The 15,439-nt window shown below is 43.2% G+C and overlaps 1 protein-coding gene across 7 annotated transcripts in view; it reads left to right on the plus strand.

Annotated features, from left to right (window-relative positions):
- Positions 1-467: 467 nt before the first annotated feature.
- Positions 468-15,439, plus strand: part of ndrg4 (NDRG family member 4) — a 45,386-nt gene continuing 30,414 nt past the window's right edge. For 3 of the 7 annotated variants that reach the window (XM_086208644.1, XM_086208646.1, XM_086208645.1), the window contains exons 1-2: positions 468-625; positions 3,427-3,500. In XM_086208644.1, coding sequence (XP_086064770.1) covers positions 3,427-3,500 — 74 coding nt within the window. In that variant the 5' untranslated portion in view covers positions 468-625. The remainder of the gene's footprint in view (positions 626-3,426; positions 3,501-15,439) is intronic. The other 4 variants (XM_086208647.1, XM_086208648.1, XM_086208650.1 and 1 more) reach the window with 2 other exon arrangements.

Consider the following 15,439-nt stretch of genomic DNA (forward strand, 5'->3'; position numbering starts at 1 on the left):
GTGTGTTGGTCTGCCTGTGTCTGTGTGGGTGTGAGGATGTCTGTGAGATGATAGGCTGTAACTACGTGTCAGAATTACACGTACAGAAGAGGGATTTTTGTCTTCTTTCTGGTTTGGATGAATTTATTTTGCTAGTGTGTCCTAAAAAGCAAGACTAATTTGAAAGCTTGTGTTCATCTGCCAACTAAGAACCGCAGTGCCCTGCTTAACACAAACACACACACACGCGCGCGCACGCACACACACACACACATACACACACAGAGCCTTATCAACTCCATCACTTTCTTTCCTCACTCTTCTTTTCCTCTTTGCGTCCCTCACTTCTTAGTGCTCTGAGCTTCAGTGCGCTGCATCACTGGTGAAGCCACGTGCTCTCTGTTTATCATCAGGAGGGGGAGGGATAGAGATGGATAGAGAAAGCCAGTCTCTCTCTCTCTCTCTCTCTCTCTCGCTTCATCCAGTGCACCCACAGACACACACACATACACCCTCAGCAACGTACACTCCTCTAGTCTTTAGCAGCCCGAGGGACGCATACACACACACACGCGCGCGAAACAGACACCAGAACCACAGCTAAACCCGACTTTACCGACCAGAGAAGCTCCTAAATACACCACAGGTAGTGTAAATCTTTCTCTTCCTACAGCATGACTTAAAATTAAACACTTTCAGTTAAAAAAAAACAAGCTGTGAACAGATTATTCTGAGTTGTTTTTGAGCAAATCCAAGATGAAACTCTTTGTGAAGCTTTCTTGAGTAAAACATTTAAACTTGTGTGTTCAGGAGAGTAAAAACTAGCTGTTTTGTGTTCGAGGACTTACAGCAGGAGGAGGATGTTTAACGAGAGGACAGGATTTTTTGGCATGGTGTGTGTGAAAACTGCTGCTGAGGCTTTGTACTCTATCCTTCACCCCCTCCTTCCTCCTCCACCAACACCACACACACACAAACACACACACACACACACCTCTCACTGCGAGCCTCTGCATTGGCGTGAATAGGGTGTCGACAGGTTGAATTTATTGACCCCAAATCAACACACTCTGCCTTTTAAAGCAGATCAACTAAACTAAAAAGATGGAAATGAAAGTCGACAGCAAATAAGTCCTTGATCTGAAAGAATAATATTGAGTTGAATTGTTTCCACAGATGTAAATTGGAATTCATATTTGATTTTGTAGCAGACTGGTGAGTGACTGATGAGTCTACTGTAAGTCAAAAAACAAATGGCTGCAAGTGAAGATCGGGGACGTGAAGCATGATGGCACAGTGCTGAATATATTGTGAGTGGCTGCTTTTTGTAATTTAAAGAAATCAATCCAACACTTAAAGTAATCACATTCGTAACAAAGACTTCAAAATTATGGCCCAAAGCTACTCTGTTAGCTAAATGATGAACTTATTTATTTGTTTGCTTACGTCCCACTTTAATGTATTAGTTATCTGACGCTGCCCCATTTTTGTTTGGTCCTCTTACATCATTTCTCTGTCAGATCCGGAGGGCCACTCCCTGTATTGTCTCTGTTGCAAGGGAGCCATTCTGTTTTGAAGCTGTAAAACTTTATTTATTTTATTCTATACTACCGTGCTGCTCCTTCAGCACATGAAAAGGTGATTGAAGCTGAGGCTGTCTTCCCGTCGGGAGCAGGACTGCTTCTCAGCTCTGTGTTTATAAATAGATTTACAAAGAGCAATACACTCCAGATTTTGTTCCTACACGAGCACACGCAGCAACGCGAGCTCTTATCACTGCTCTACTTACACCATGTATGGAGAAGGGGTTTACCCAAGTCCACCATTGTAATAACCATGGTCAAAGTTGGGTTGAATTAATAAATGAAATATATATTTGTTTGGCTTGATGAAGAGTGAGTGAATTTTGAGGCCTGACTCATTATGTCTGTACTGTAATTTGATTGTTGTAGTGTCCCAGTGTTTTTTTTTTCCGTGAGTGCTCCATGATCACACATTCAAGATGATTTAAGAGTTATGAGGTCACCTCAAACCATGTTGCTACGGGTTTGCCATTAAGTCCTCATTAACCGTCACTTTCGGCGCTTTTAAGTGATTAAAGTGTCTTATCAGAGGGTGTGAAACAGCAGCGAGGCGCCTTCAGAACAGACCATTAGCATTTAAGTATCCTTGTGTAATCTTAAATATCCTGTTTTTGTGTTTGCGAACTTCGCAAATCTTAAAACTACACATTTTAGACACTTCAGACACACTTTAAATGCAGTTTACATCGGGATTCTGGGACGTTGGTTTGCATTCCCTCTTCTTATGTACGATGACACAGAAGTAAGTGTCTCCAACTGACAATACCTCAGTAAGATCAGCTGTCAATCACGATGCTGCAGCCCCTTTTTATATAAATAATCATGACCAAATATACATCAGCGTGATAGAAAACTACCAACAGATTATGAGCACATGTGGGCAGCGATACAGCGCAAACGCAGTTTTGCTTTCTGATCTGTTCCTTTATCTGAGCCAATGACCAAGATCATGCTAACTAAAGCCCCCCTACTTTCTAAAATGTTGAGTTTACATAATCCATGAATGTTAAATTTACATATAATCCATCCCTCTAGGATGCCAGTCAACATGGAACCCCCACACCAGAAACTTGAAAAAGTATGCAAAATTGTTGTGTGTCCTAGATTATGTTGCCTCGCACAAAGAGAATTCATATTTCAGTTTGACTGGAAGCAGCGAGTAAAATCCCAGCTTCTTTCAGAAGGAAATGATCTGTTTTGAGTCATACCGTAGCTGGTGAGTCACTGGTGTCTGAGGCTTGTTTGTGGGGTTCTGTGTCTTTTTTTTTTTTTTGGAGCAACTAATTTTTGCTTCTTGAGGTCCCCAAAGCCCACTTTCAGCCCCCTCCCCATCCCCCCCTCCCCATCCCCCTCCTCTGCCTGGCATTTTCAACAGCTGAACAATGGAGGTTGGCACTGCAAGTGAGCCTCTGGAAAGCAGTGTTGTCATTATCGTGTTTTGCATGCTGATATATTTCCTCTTTGCTAGACATTTAAGTCGGATCTCTGCTGCTATTAGCTCCCTAGCGTCTCCTGAGAATTGAGATTACTTTATTATTTACAGTCTGTGTTGTTGTGCTTCTCTCTGGCCACTATTAGAGGATGATACAAGTCAGTTATTGAAGATTGGAGGTCATCACACTGCTATTTTTCTTTATTATTGATTTCAAACCTCATAGCAATGCTGAAGCCTTCTTTTATTAACCTTCTCACTTCTCTCTTTTACGGCAATCTCCACAGGATTCTCCTCCAGTCTGCTCTGTGTAGCTTTATTGCATGTGTCCTCCTATAATTATGTGAATCTTATACTGCTGCCTTTGCACCTGCAATGCACCAACACCAGTACAGTAGATCTTGTCTCTTGTATTTTTATACCCACTGCTAGATGGGGCCTGGATTGTTTTGGAACTTCCCTCCCAAGGCTGGCTGCACGGTTCCACAGAGCCTCCTGCAGACCATGTACGTAGGATTCGTGAAGCCACTGCCTACATAACGTACCATATCGTGCCACACAGGTGTCGCCTTTATCCAGCCTGTATGGATTTATCTATGGCATTTCCGTCCATCCGTCCCATTCTGTCACTCAGTCAGTCCAGTGTTTCATATGTTCATTCTGCAGCAGCCAGCGAATGATGCCCAGAAATCCTGGGAATAGTCATCATCTAGTCATCAAACAGTCATGCACAGGGCAGAAAAACAGAACGAGTGGTCCATCTGTCATCCCACCAATATCTTTTTCGAATTGAAAGCACAACAGATAAGAGATACTAGGAGCAAAGCCAGACCCCAACACCGGAAAATTCCCTCAGCAGCATTTGGTGGCACCCTGATCCAGGTGACCTGCAGTGCGACCAGTCCAGCACGAGGGTTTGGTGTATGTTTTAATACATTACGAATACGGCACTAATATCTGGCACACACTACCATCTGCAGATCCCATGGAAGCCATTTACTGAGAAAGAAACCATCTCATCCTCTGATGAAGGCAACACATCCAATTTACTGTGTTGCATCATAATCATAGCACAATCTCAGGCAATGAACTGGAACATTATTCACTGTTTCAAATTCATAGCTTGAAGAAAAAAACACATTTTATACAACTTGTCCCAGTTGCATGTTTCTTCTCCAAAAAGAAACCAGAAACTCTTTATGATAAGGAACCATTTCATGCTGAACACCAGAAGAAAAAGCTACCTTATTTTCTATGGATTCATTTAAAGCTATTTCCTGCCCATAAATAATATAGTTGCAATTCGTCCAAACAACTGTCTATTTGGAAAAAACAAAAGAAAAAATGAAGTCCAACCTGAATTTTTAGCACCTGCTTGCACAAGTGGGTCAATTTAGCCATCGCCATGGCAACTGAGTCATCCTCCCCAGATGAGGTCTGAGGTGATTTTGAAAGCTAGTACATGAAGACCTTGATTTTCTTTGGTCAGAGTAATATGACCGGTGCAGTACTTTTCATTGGCAGTGTCAGAGTTGCATCAATGAACTGCTAAATGACTCCCGGTTCAGCCAAACTGCTTCCTTTATTGTTGTAGCTGTTTAGAGTTGTGGTTATTTATTATTGTCGTTTTTTTAGGGTGAAGACTTGCGAGCACATCTTACAGTATGTTTCTTTAAGGGAGCCAGGGAGGTGAAGCGGGCCTGGGAGGACGTGGCGACGAATGTTTCCACATTTTCAGGCATCAATAGAACCACATTGCAATGCTGTGCTCATCATATTGATGCAGCCTTTAAATAGCACTTCACACATCATGCCATTGACCAAAGACCAGCCTCTTCTTGGTCTATGGCGCTAACGTTTTCTGGTCTCCCAAAATAGCAACGTGCCATGATTACGCCAGACCCCGGCTCATCGACAAACTTAAGCACCTGCTGGCACAAATTCATTTAGTAGTTAAATTTGTCATGGCTTGAAACTAGCAAGTACGCTGTGCTTGACCGAGCTGCAGCTTGTGCATTGCTTCAAGCAGGCCCTGTTGTTTAGGGTTGTAGTTGTGTAGGTCGGCTTCACTTGGATGGGTTTGAGTTACCGCAACATTGTTAACACTGGCTAACTGTGGAGCAGATGTCAGCGTGTGTTACAGTGAAGGGGATCCAGTCATTAATTGGATTCTGCTGGTGACATATTGGTTATTGAATGTCAGAGTTGGGCCTCTGTGTTAGCACTAATGGAGGACTTCTATTAGAACAGAGGATGGCACACCAGAGGCAACAGCGTCATGTAGCGTGTTGCCCTTGATGTTGGGAAACACAACAGTCAGGCTCTGTAATACTGAAGTAGATACGTGGTCATTTCCTAATAGGTGATTGTGTTTTAATTAGGTTATTTGTACGGACCAAAAATAGACTTCCATGACAGAATCACAATCCATCAAGCTAAAAATAGTCCATCTGGTGTCCAACTCACCTCCACACATTCACCCCCGATTCTCTTGCCAAGTGTGTGTGTGTGTGTGTGTGTGTAACAAACACATACAGACTGATGTTAGCAATAATATCAGTATAATAAACCTCAACATCAAGATTAAAGTGTAGCAAATAAAATTTTAAGAAGCAGAGAAGCTAGAGAGAAGCCTCTGTTTCAATGCCAGGTTGGAGAGCAGGCGGCGTGTAGAAGACGTGATCAACGTGAGTCGTACCTCAGCTTGTCAGATTTCTTACTAAAAGTGTAAGTGCCTTTATTTTATTGAAATGCTTCTGTTTTGTGGTCTTCTCCTCTGGACCCTAGAGGTTTTCAGGGTCTGGTTTATGCTCCAGAGATTGTTTCCAGGATCTGAGTCCTAGGTGTGGTAACCGTTTTAGTGTAAACTAGTGGAGCAGCCTTAAACCAGGCAGCACCGACTTCACCAACAATGCAGCTGGTAAATAAACTGTTCCCCTGCGCATATTGGCAGTAAAGCAAACTCATCTTCTTCTCCAATGAGTCGTGTGAGGTGTTTTTCTTGTTTGCTTTAATATCTGTGTATTTGATGACGCTTCAACACCTGCTCCGATGGTGGCCGCAATGACTGAACCGCCGTAAACAAGCGCTTTTACTTCCACATCATCAAACTCAACGCCTCCCACTAGTTGCTGATTGGTCCAGCCAGAACTTTGGTTCGTGAAATTTTTAAAGTTTCCAAACTGAATCTCAGCTAAATCTGAGCTGAGCGGAAGGAGGGCAGAGCCGGGCTAACCCGTTGGGCAGTTGGTTTGACACGCCCCTTTTCCTTGGGTAATTATTTGAGAATGACCAATAGATAATTAGTTCCTAAGTCTGCTAAGTTGATTAATCAGCTGGTTCTGCAGATGGAGCCTTGCTGGAGACCGGATGTACTGATGTAGCTGGAGCTCATATGTCCGGCTCTTGCAGGATTGTTGGATCACTTTGCCCAGGGAACCCTCTGCTCTGTGGTGTTGCTGCGGTATTTCGGTGAGATGCAGTTAATTTTTTTTGGTCATTTTTCCAGGTTAATGGGCCCTACAGGTCCGTGAGTCGGAAGTCATGTTATGGATCTGGGTGAATGATTCGATTAACGAGTGCTTTATACATCACTAACGGAGACAAATCACTGTACAGTAGTTCAGTTTATATTTTTTAATGGACTTCGTGGTGGGACAGTTCGATTTGGTGCGGGTTTGTGAACTGGTGCCGATTTTCTAAACTTTGGTTACGTGTACTGAACTGGCACCAGTTTCCTTTCGCGAAACCATTTTGTCACTCTCGTAACCGTCTACGCCTGATGATTTAGCTTCTGGGAACAAGGGCTAGTATTTGGGGGTTTTGGTCCTGGTTGTCAAAGGTACATTCCATATTTGAATATGTAAAATAAAGGAATACTTGAAAATGAAAATTCATATTTGAATATATTGATATAATATTTAAAAATAGAATTAAAAAAAAGTATATTTTGCAATTCCTTGTGAGACTTTGGGCCCCTAGCATGTTGGTGCTGCTCTCGTGAGATTACGGTTCTGAAGCCAGTTTTCCAGCCGACTGCCACTAAACCTCATAAAAGAAGACGCCACCCTGATGAGAGAGCAGGTCGTTGAGCGCATGGGAAAAAAACGGGCCGAGGATTAATAATAATTAATAATCGGACTGGACTGAAGACATAGATTTACACTCTAAAAAGCCCCGTCTGTGCTGGTTTGGCTCTCTGTGATTGCTTTGCTGTGCTCTCTGGTGGACAGAGAGAAATAAAGGTCTACTGTGGTTCAGTAATGCGATACTTTAATCTTTTTAATATATTATGTTGTATATTCATTCAAAATAAGTATTTGTAAAGAAGATTTGAGCTGTAGTTTTGGTGGAGCTAGCCGATATCCCGCCCAAGACTTCCTTCTTCTGTCTGCCTCTCACCGTTTCCGGTCCGTATGAGCCTGAGATGTTTGCATGGAGTTGAAAGACGACAAATCGGAGCGAACACTGTTTCACAAGTGGTCAGTTTTCACTCAGATAACCATTAAAATCCACTATGACAGCTTTATTAGATCCTCAAACTGCAGACATTTTTCTGACCTTTCTTTTCGGCCACTGCATTCCGTTTCTTTTCCCCTCCACACGGCCTGTTTATGGGATTCAAGTGAGGCCCTCTCAAATGTGATTGGTCAAAGCTTCTCAAACAGAAACTTCCTTGAAGTCTCCCTGTCCCAGCACTTCCTCCCTCACTTGCAGATCCTGTATTTTTATGCAGAATCTGTTCATAGAGATGACTGTTGTACCTGGAGGGTTTTGCTCACGTGATGGCAATAGTAACAGGCTAAGTCGACCTGCACACCCACGTCCCAGCCAAGCTAGTGGTGAAAAAAAAGGTGGATAAACTGTAAAATTCAGTTGCCCAGCAACAGAGACAACAACAACTAAAACAAATAAAAATGGATGAACTTCTTTACAGCCATGGATCACATTTTGTCACGTGTTCGTCCCTCTCCTGGGACAGAATGGAGGCAAAGGAAATTTAAGATTTTGTGAGAAAAAACAAATGATTTGCTTCCCTCTTCAATTTGGGGTTCAGAATTATTATGTTGAATATATAACAGTTAGCAAATGGACCCGGTCTTCATGCAGTTGATTTAAAAAAACTTAATAGCCACGTGTCTTACCTCATCACTTTGGATAATTCGCAAACTTCCGTGTCATTCCTGTTGTAACTTAGTTGTTCCTAAATAATAGCTGTGTGTTGAGAGATCGGAATGATCCGGAGTGACGGTTTCATTTTGTTGCTGTTTGATTTTTCCGACCCCTTAGAACCCAACCCACATAGCCAGAACATCACTTTAGATCGAATTCATTCGGTGCCCCCTCCGCCTCACAAGAACTGAACGCTACTATAATTCAGTTACACTTTGCAAACTCAGCAAGTGGCCTCAATTTAACTCGATTTATTTTCAGTGGTGTTGAATACGTAATACATCCTCACCTCAGCCTGGTTTGGTGTCCCTTAAAGAATTTGACCTATGAACCTCCCTCCCATTAACTGTAAATCAAATCATCATCAGGTGTGTCTGGAAACATTTCCTAAAATATGAACAACGCGCTTGCGTGAAGGTCCATGTGCTGTTCCTAGAGGAGTTAAAGACCGTGTGTGTTTCTTCTGTCCTACTCTTGGATCACAAGCCTTTTGCAGAATTACAGACACAGCACTCATCCGGTCAGGATTATGGCGTCCTTCTCAGTGGACGCTGTACTAAAACCACAAGAGTGTGAAGGAAGTGACCGACTGCGGTTTGTTCAGGAAACCATTCATCCCCTCAGTGCGCTCCACTGAGCTTTACTCCTCGACATCTGGTTCTCCATTCGGTCCAGGAAGGAGTCCAGCATCCGTTACCCTCTCCCCTCTGTGCACTGCTGACGGCCTCACACTGTTGGCCAATCTGGCCTGCTGGCATCCGCCCGCCATCATAGACATACATGGTCTAGAATGGACATTTGGTTGCATTTCTGCTCCAACTGTGCCATTCAGCTTGAGCCAAGTAAGTACAAGTCATGGTGCGTGTATGTTGCTCAATAAAGCTCTGATGCGGCTCTGATGGTTGTGCTTTGGCTGGTAGATGAGACGTTAATGCCACACTCAGGTCACAGTAACATTATGGAACAAAATAAAAGGCAGAGGTGGTGAGCAGTGGAATTCAGTCTGCTGTCTCTCACACTGGTGACGAGCTACAACTGAGAGCAGAACTTCAGTTTGTTCAAAAGTATTGAAATCATCCACATGTGAGGTATGAAGCATAAAACGTGCCACTCAAGCTTCTGCTCTGCAATCAAATTAATCCATCCATCCATTTTTGCTTGTCCTGTGAAGGGTTGCAGGGGCAGCCTTCAGGCGAGAGGCGGGGTTCACCCTGGACAGGTCGCCGGGCCATCACAGGACCAACACATAGAGACAGACAACCATTCACACTCACAGTCACACCTACAGTCAATTTAGAGTATCAATCAGCCTCGTCCTCTCTTGATGTCTTTGGACTGTGGGAGGAAGCTGGAGTACCAGAGAGAACCCACACAGGAACAGGGAGAACATGCAGACTCCACACAGAAAGATCCTGTGCTGGAGCTGGGACTCGAACCCAGAACCTTCTTGCTGTGAGTGCTAACCACTGCACCACCGTGCCGCCCTCAAATTTGTAACAAACGATAGATGCTTATTATCAGTAAAAATGTCTGCACGTACAATGAGCTTACAGGATCTGCTGTAAAACACTGAAGTAACACTAATATCAGATGTTATTGTACGCTGTGGCTCTCAGATTGTACCTAAACGGTTCTAAGGCACCAAGCCAACAAAATAAAAACAGATTCAAATCTCTTCTCAAGAATCACTTGAGAAAACACTCCTCAACTCCAGTACATCAGCAGTGGGATAAACATCTATGGACTGAGTGCTCTTTTATTTGTGTTGAGCCTCCAAACTTTCACCATGGAAACTCGTAAATATCATAAAACCACCAACGAGCAATTCTCTCCAAAGACAATGCAGTTCTGTCTCTGTTAGCTTGTGTGTCTTTCAACTTCACAGGGTCAAAGTAGAAAGAGACCAAACAAGGACAAACTGAGTATAAACGATTCAAAGAGGACAACTGTAAAAATGATCAAAATGCACAAAGGAATACAGAATGGAGTCATCAGCAAATAATGAATAAAAATGAGCTAAAGAATGCTTCAACTTTCTCTCGATTGTGTTGGGACAGCAGGTCCCCTGAGCCCCCTGATATTTTTAAGATCTTTTTCTCTCTAATTAAAGGATAATACCAAGATATGAGGTTTGATTTGTTTGAGTTGACTTGTTTTTAACCCCACCTGGAAAACAAGGACTTCAGTATTGTTCTCATTCAGCTGGAGAAATGTTTTTCACACGCAGTCGCTAATATGATGAATTAGTTGAGTTAATAGTGTGAGGGAATAAATAAAAAAAAAGGTCTTAGAATTGGCCTTTGCAGGACTTTGTCTCCCAACATTTTGTGTCTAATGTTGCTCAACTGAGAACCTTTTTGGTTCTCTTTCTGCTGCTCATTGATTTGGGATGTGAAATATGAAACATTAACTTGTTCTTTTATCATCCATAAACTTTATTTCTGGAATTCTCAAAAACAGGCTGTTGAAGAACACTTGATATCATCAAGGCCAGACCGGCCACTTTGAGAGGCTGCGGCACAGTTTCTTTCTTTACAGAATTCGAAGTTACTCGTAAAGTGAATTCTAGGTTACGTTAAAGATGTCAACGTGGTGAATGGATGAACTTGATAGCTTTACTCTTGCACAATGGCTGAGTGAAGCTATCAGTAGCTGGGTAGAGCCAGCACATCTCGCCCGCCCTCATCCAGACTCTGACACCACCGCTTGCGGAGTGAACGTAGCACCGTGTGCCTGCTCACTCCCTGTATCTCCTATATTTCCTTTTACTCGAATTATCTTGCTTCCTGCTGCGACCATCTGACTAAAGCTCATATTGTGAGTGCAAAAACACCTTTCCTACAACCCAAAAAGGAGGCTGCTTCACTCGCTACCTTGAAGCTGACTTTCATCTGACAGCACCGACAAGGAAACTTTTTCTTCCCACCAGAAGAGGAAAAACTGCGGAGGATTTCAGTGTGGAGCTGATTTTATTTCATCCTCCACTCTGACATTGATATCTCTGCCCCGGGTAGCTACTCAGTCACTGAGGACTCCTGCAGACATTCAGCAGCTATAAATTATTAAAAGTTTCATTTCAAATAGTGGAAAGAGACGAGTTACTGAGCCGCTAACTGGGATTTGAAATATTCGTAAGTGGTGCTGTGATTGTAGTAATCCTGAACCATCATCTCGTATGAACAAAGAATCAGTAGTCTGGAGTTACCCTTTCACACAAGTTATACTGTGAAAAAGAGTGTACGCAACAGACGGGCTCTCTCTTACTGGATTTACCCGATTTAGTTTAGAAGAAGAAGAAGAGTCCTGTGGCCAGAGTTACTGAAAAAAGTTCCCAGATCTCTCTCTCTCTCTCTCTCTCTCTCTCTCTCCAGTTTGACATTCTCCTAAGAGCCTTTGTGTAAATAATCCTGTTCCTCACTGGCTCACCATGAAGCCTGTTCAGAATTTCCGTGGGTGGGAGTTTTAGCAGGTACTCCGAATGCTGCGGGGACCTAAATCAGTTTACAAGGTTACCTCAGAAATGATTCACTACATCTCAGCAGGATGATTTTCACTGTTCATACTCTGTTACCCTGGCACGCCCCTTTCACTGCTAATCCAGATTTGATCTTTTAATCAGACTTCACCTACATTCAGGGGCCCAGACCGGACTCAGGACCAGTTCAAGGGAATTTGTCCTCTTTTAAAGGGACAAAAATGATTTGAATGGAGTTTTTGACTTGCTAAACATCAAACCACAGTGCCGTGACTGCTCATCACAAAATGGCTGCAGTGTAATGATGTAATTGTCCTCATCGATATAAGAACTCTTCAAATTATTTTAGTGTCTAATCTTTTTGAACTAAACATATCAGCAAATTGGCTCCAGGCCGAAATACTGGAGTATCAGTGTAACAACACAGGGACAAGGGCTATTACACCCAGTTCTTATAACCTTGAATCCTGAGTGAGAGGGTGAGTGTAGCGGTGCGGAGGAGGCGGTTAGGGTAAGTCACCAGCTTACGAATTTCAGCATATGGACATACTTCAACAGGAACTTATGAAAACGTACTGTGTGTGTGTACTGTACTCATGTTGCAGAGTGCAGGATGATGAGGGGAGTGTTCATGTGCGGGGGCGAATGTCAGGGCTTGTCAGTCAGCATTAACATCTCCGCTCTGCTTGACTGGAGGAAGCTCCTCGAGGAATCACACCTACTTATTTGCCAACTGAAAGACATCCAGTCAACTGAAAGGAGACATGGAGGGGAAGGCTGCTGTTATTATTTAGAGATACTCAGTTTATGCAGTTCTGGCTGTAGTAAGTCAGGTAGATGTAGGAGGTTTGTGCTGTGTGAACTTTTTCTAAATTACATCATTTTGCTCGATTGCAAATTGTACATCTGTTATTTCTTATTTTCCCGCCTCACTGGATCCTGGAATCAAGCTTTTCACCGTCCCCAAATCTGTCTGGACATTTAGCCGCTTCCGTTTGCCCTGTCTGGAGTAACACAGCCATGAGAACATGACACCCCCCCCCCCCTTCACAATAACTGATAGTATTTATTTTTCCATTTTCGTTTCTTCCATATGTCTTCCTTAATATCAATTTATTTATTAATATATCAATTTATACATATTATTATTAGTACTATATAATTATGAATACAGTTCTAATAATATTCAGTATTGTTACTATTCTCTTCATTATTAATCAAATAAATTTAATCTACAATGCTTCATCAATAAATCATTAACATTATTATTATTGTTATTATTTACCCCCCTAATTGCTCACATCGTCATGCAGGCTGATCTCATCTTTGTAACTACAATTTTTAATGTCTATTTCATCCTTGTTTCTTTTCTCTACTCTGTGGCCCAAGTCGAGTCTTCGGCCTTTGTCTTGTTTAAAGTCCGTCCACGTGTGCTTGAACTCCTCTTCCTCATTTTGTGCTGTTTTTTTTTTTTGCTCCCAAAGAATAATAAAGGTTATAATATGAACAAAACTACAGCGCGCTGAAATACCCTGTCCCTCTTTCTTTCTCTTGACACTTTTACCGATCTCACCATCTTTCCCGGCCCGCTAAGCCCCCCAAGTGCTGGCGGGTGATCTCAGTGAGCGGAGGGGGAGGAGGAGGAGAAGGAGATCCAGTTAGCTCTTTGAAGTGCGGCAGCTATACGTCTAATTAATAGATCAGAGCAGAGTCAGTAACCTTCTAGGCTGACAGAGCTGCAGGAGAGACGGTGAGCCTCAGCACTTTTACTCAGTTTTCAGAATCGTTGACGCTGCATCTTTCCTGCTGTGTTAAACCCAATACAAAGGCAAAGAAAAGAAGTACATTTATCGTGACACTTGTATTCGACACCAAAGCTTCAGCTTCCGTGTTTTTATTAAGTCGGACAAAACTCTCTGAAGACGTCTCGTCAGTGGAAGATCCCTCTCCTTTCCTCTCTTCCGTTTTCTGTCCCAGGTTGCACCCCCCCCCCCCCATGTGTTTATCCTCTCTCCGCTGTCCCACTTTCCAGCTATCGATTCAGCGACTGTATACAACAGTGTTTTATTTTTGAAGCTGCACTAATCAATATTTCTCTTGAGGCAGAATATTAAATGACTGTAATGCAGCCTAAAAACAATGTAAGCCTGTAGAAGTGGCACCCGCCTCAGTTTGATGGCGCTCTCAGCGTGTTGTTGTCCAGCAGCTGTTCAGGACAGAAAAACATGTGCACCCATTCTTGCACAGCGTTAAATGGCAGGTCGACAAATTCAACTTGGTGTACTGCATATTTAGTAAGGCTGCTGTGAGCACGGTTGCAGTCGAGTTATGGTCAAAATTATTTGGAGACAAGTTATGGTTTGTGAAAAACTCTGGATTTGCGCGTGTTTTTATTTTATATTTATATTTTTCTTTGGCAAGTGAGCAAAGTTTCAGCAGGATTGTGTCCATAAGCAGGAAATAATGGACCTGCTCACTGCCGTCCGTCTTTTCCGTATGTAATTGGGTGAACACTTGCAACGTACACTTTCGTGTGCGCAGTTTGATGTCCAGGTGAAACATTGCAGCAGTTCCAGCGGAGCATGTGCAGAATGCTAGGCTAACTGTGGGCTGGCCTACATTGGGATGGTTCATGCGCATCCATGCTGGAGTAAATCCACCTGCAGCCGCACTGTCGAGGTATGTTGGTCCGTCTCTGAGATGATGTGTGGTTTCAGTTACACGAACGTCTTTGCAAGCACTGGTTTAGCTGGACCGACACCATAAATCGACTTTTTCTAACGTTCTGTACACAGTGGGAACACAACAGAGCTGAAAGGAGAGGGAGCTCAGGACTCGTTAGGGTTAAAAACGCCAGTCCAAATCAGTCTTTATGCTGAGCTCTTCATAAATTTGCAAGCCGAATCGCTCTCTAGAACTTCAAGTCTCCACCACACATCAGACGGTGACGCAGACGGACCAGAACAATAAAAGACGATATGAGCTGAGTCTCACTGGCCACGTGAGCCTGAGGAGGAGGAAAAGAAAACAGAGAGAAAGGCAAAGTGAAAAGGTCACTATGGTGCAACGGTGGGATGTGTAATTTGGCAAGACACACTTGTGAATGGAGACCAAAAAGAGAACGTGTGTAATTTAAAACTGAGCAGAGAGCAACGTTCTACAATGCAAAGATGGTGTTCTCGAGATGGCGTCGGTTCCCCCTCTTGATACTTATGAATAATCCAGTGGGAGATAATGTCCAGCCCGACTGGGATTGCTGCAAGAAGCAGATGAAAGTAACATGATGAAGCCGACTATGTGGGAAAATAAAACTGGAAAAAAAAAGCAGCGAAGAGAAGGTGAGCCAGGCTCGCTGGGACTAAGCTGAGTTGTCATAGCAACCCTGTCTGGGTAGAACTAAGAAAAAAAAAAAGGAGCGAAGAAGGGAGAGAAAAGAGGACAGGTCCAATTTGTTCTCCACAACAAATTACTGTAACGGCAGACTGTTTTCTCCAAAAACTAGACAAACAAGCCCTCTTTGGTTCGCAGGAAAACGTTACTTTTTGGCAGAATTCCACTGTGAGACGGAAAGGAGAGAAAACAGCCTGGTAAATAGCCTCTCACCCGGGGACACTGGCTGCATGTCCAGTTGGTTGAGGGATGAAGAGAGGCTTTGAAGTTGGGCCCTCCACTGTGGAGAGCGAATACCTCGCTGCTCCACTCTGTCAGACGCACATCACCGCTGAAGGAGATACGTACAATGCCTACATACACACAAACACTTCAGTTGTCTCTGATTATCTGAAGAATGTGTGTCCT

The sequence above is a fragment of the Aulostomus chinensis genome, chromosome 7, assembly GCF_037954235.1.
Source record: "Aulostomus chinensis isolate RoL2024-O1b breed Wild chromosome 7, RoL_Achi_v1.0, whole genome shotgun sequence".
In the NCBI taxonomy this organism is placed as follows: Eukaryota; Metazoa; Chordata; class Actinopteri; order Syngnathiformes; family Aulostomidae; genus Aulostomus; species Aulostomus chinensis.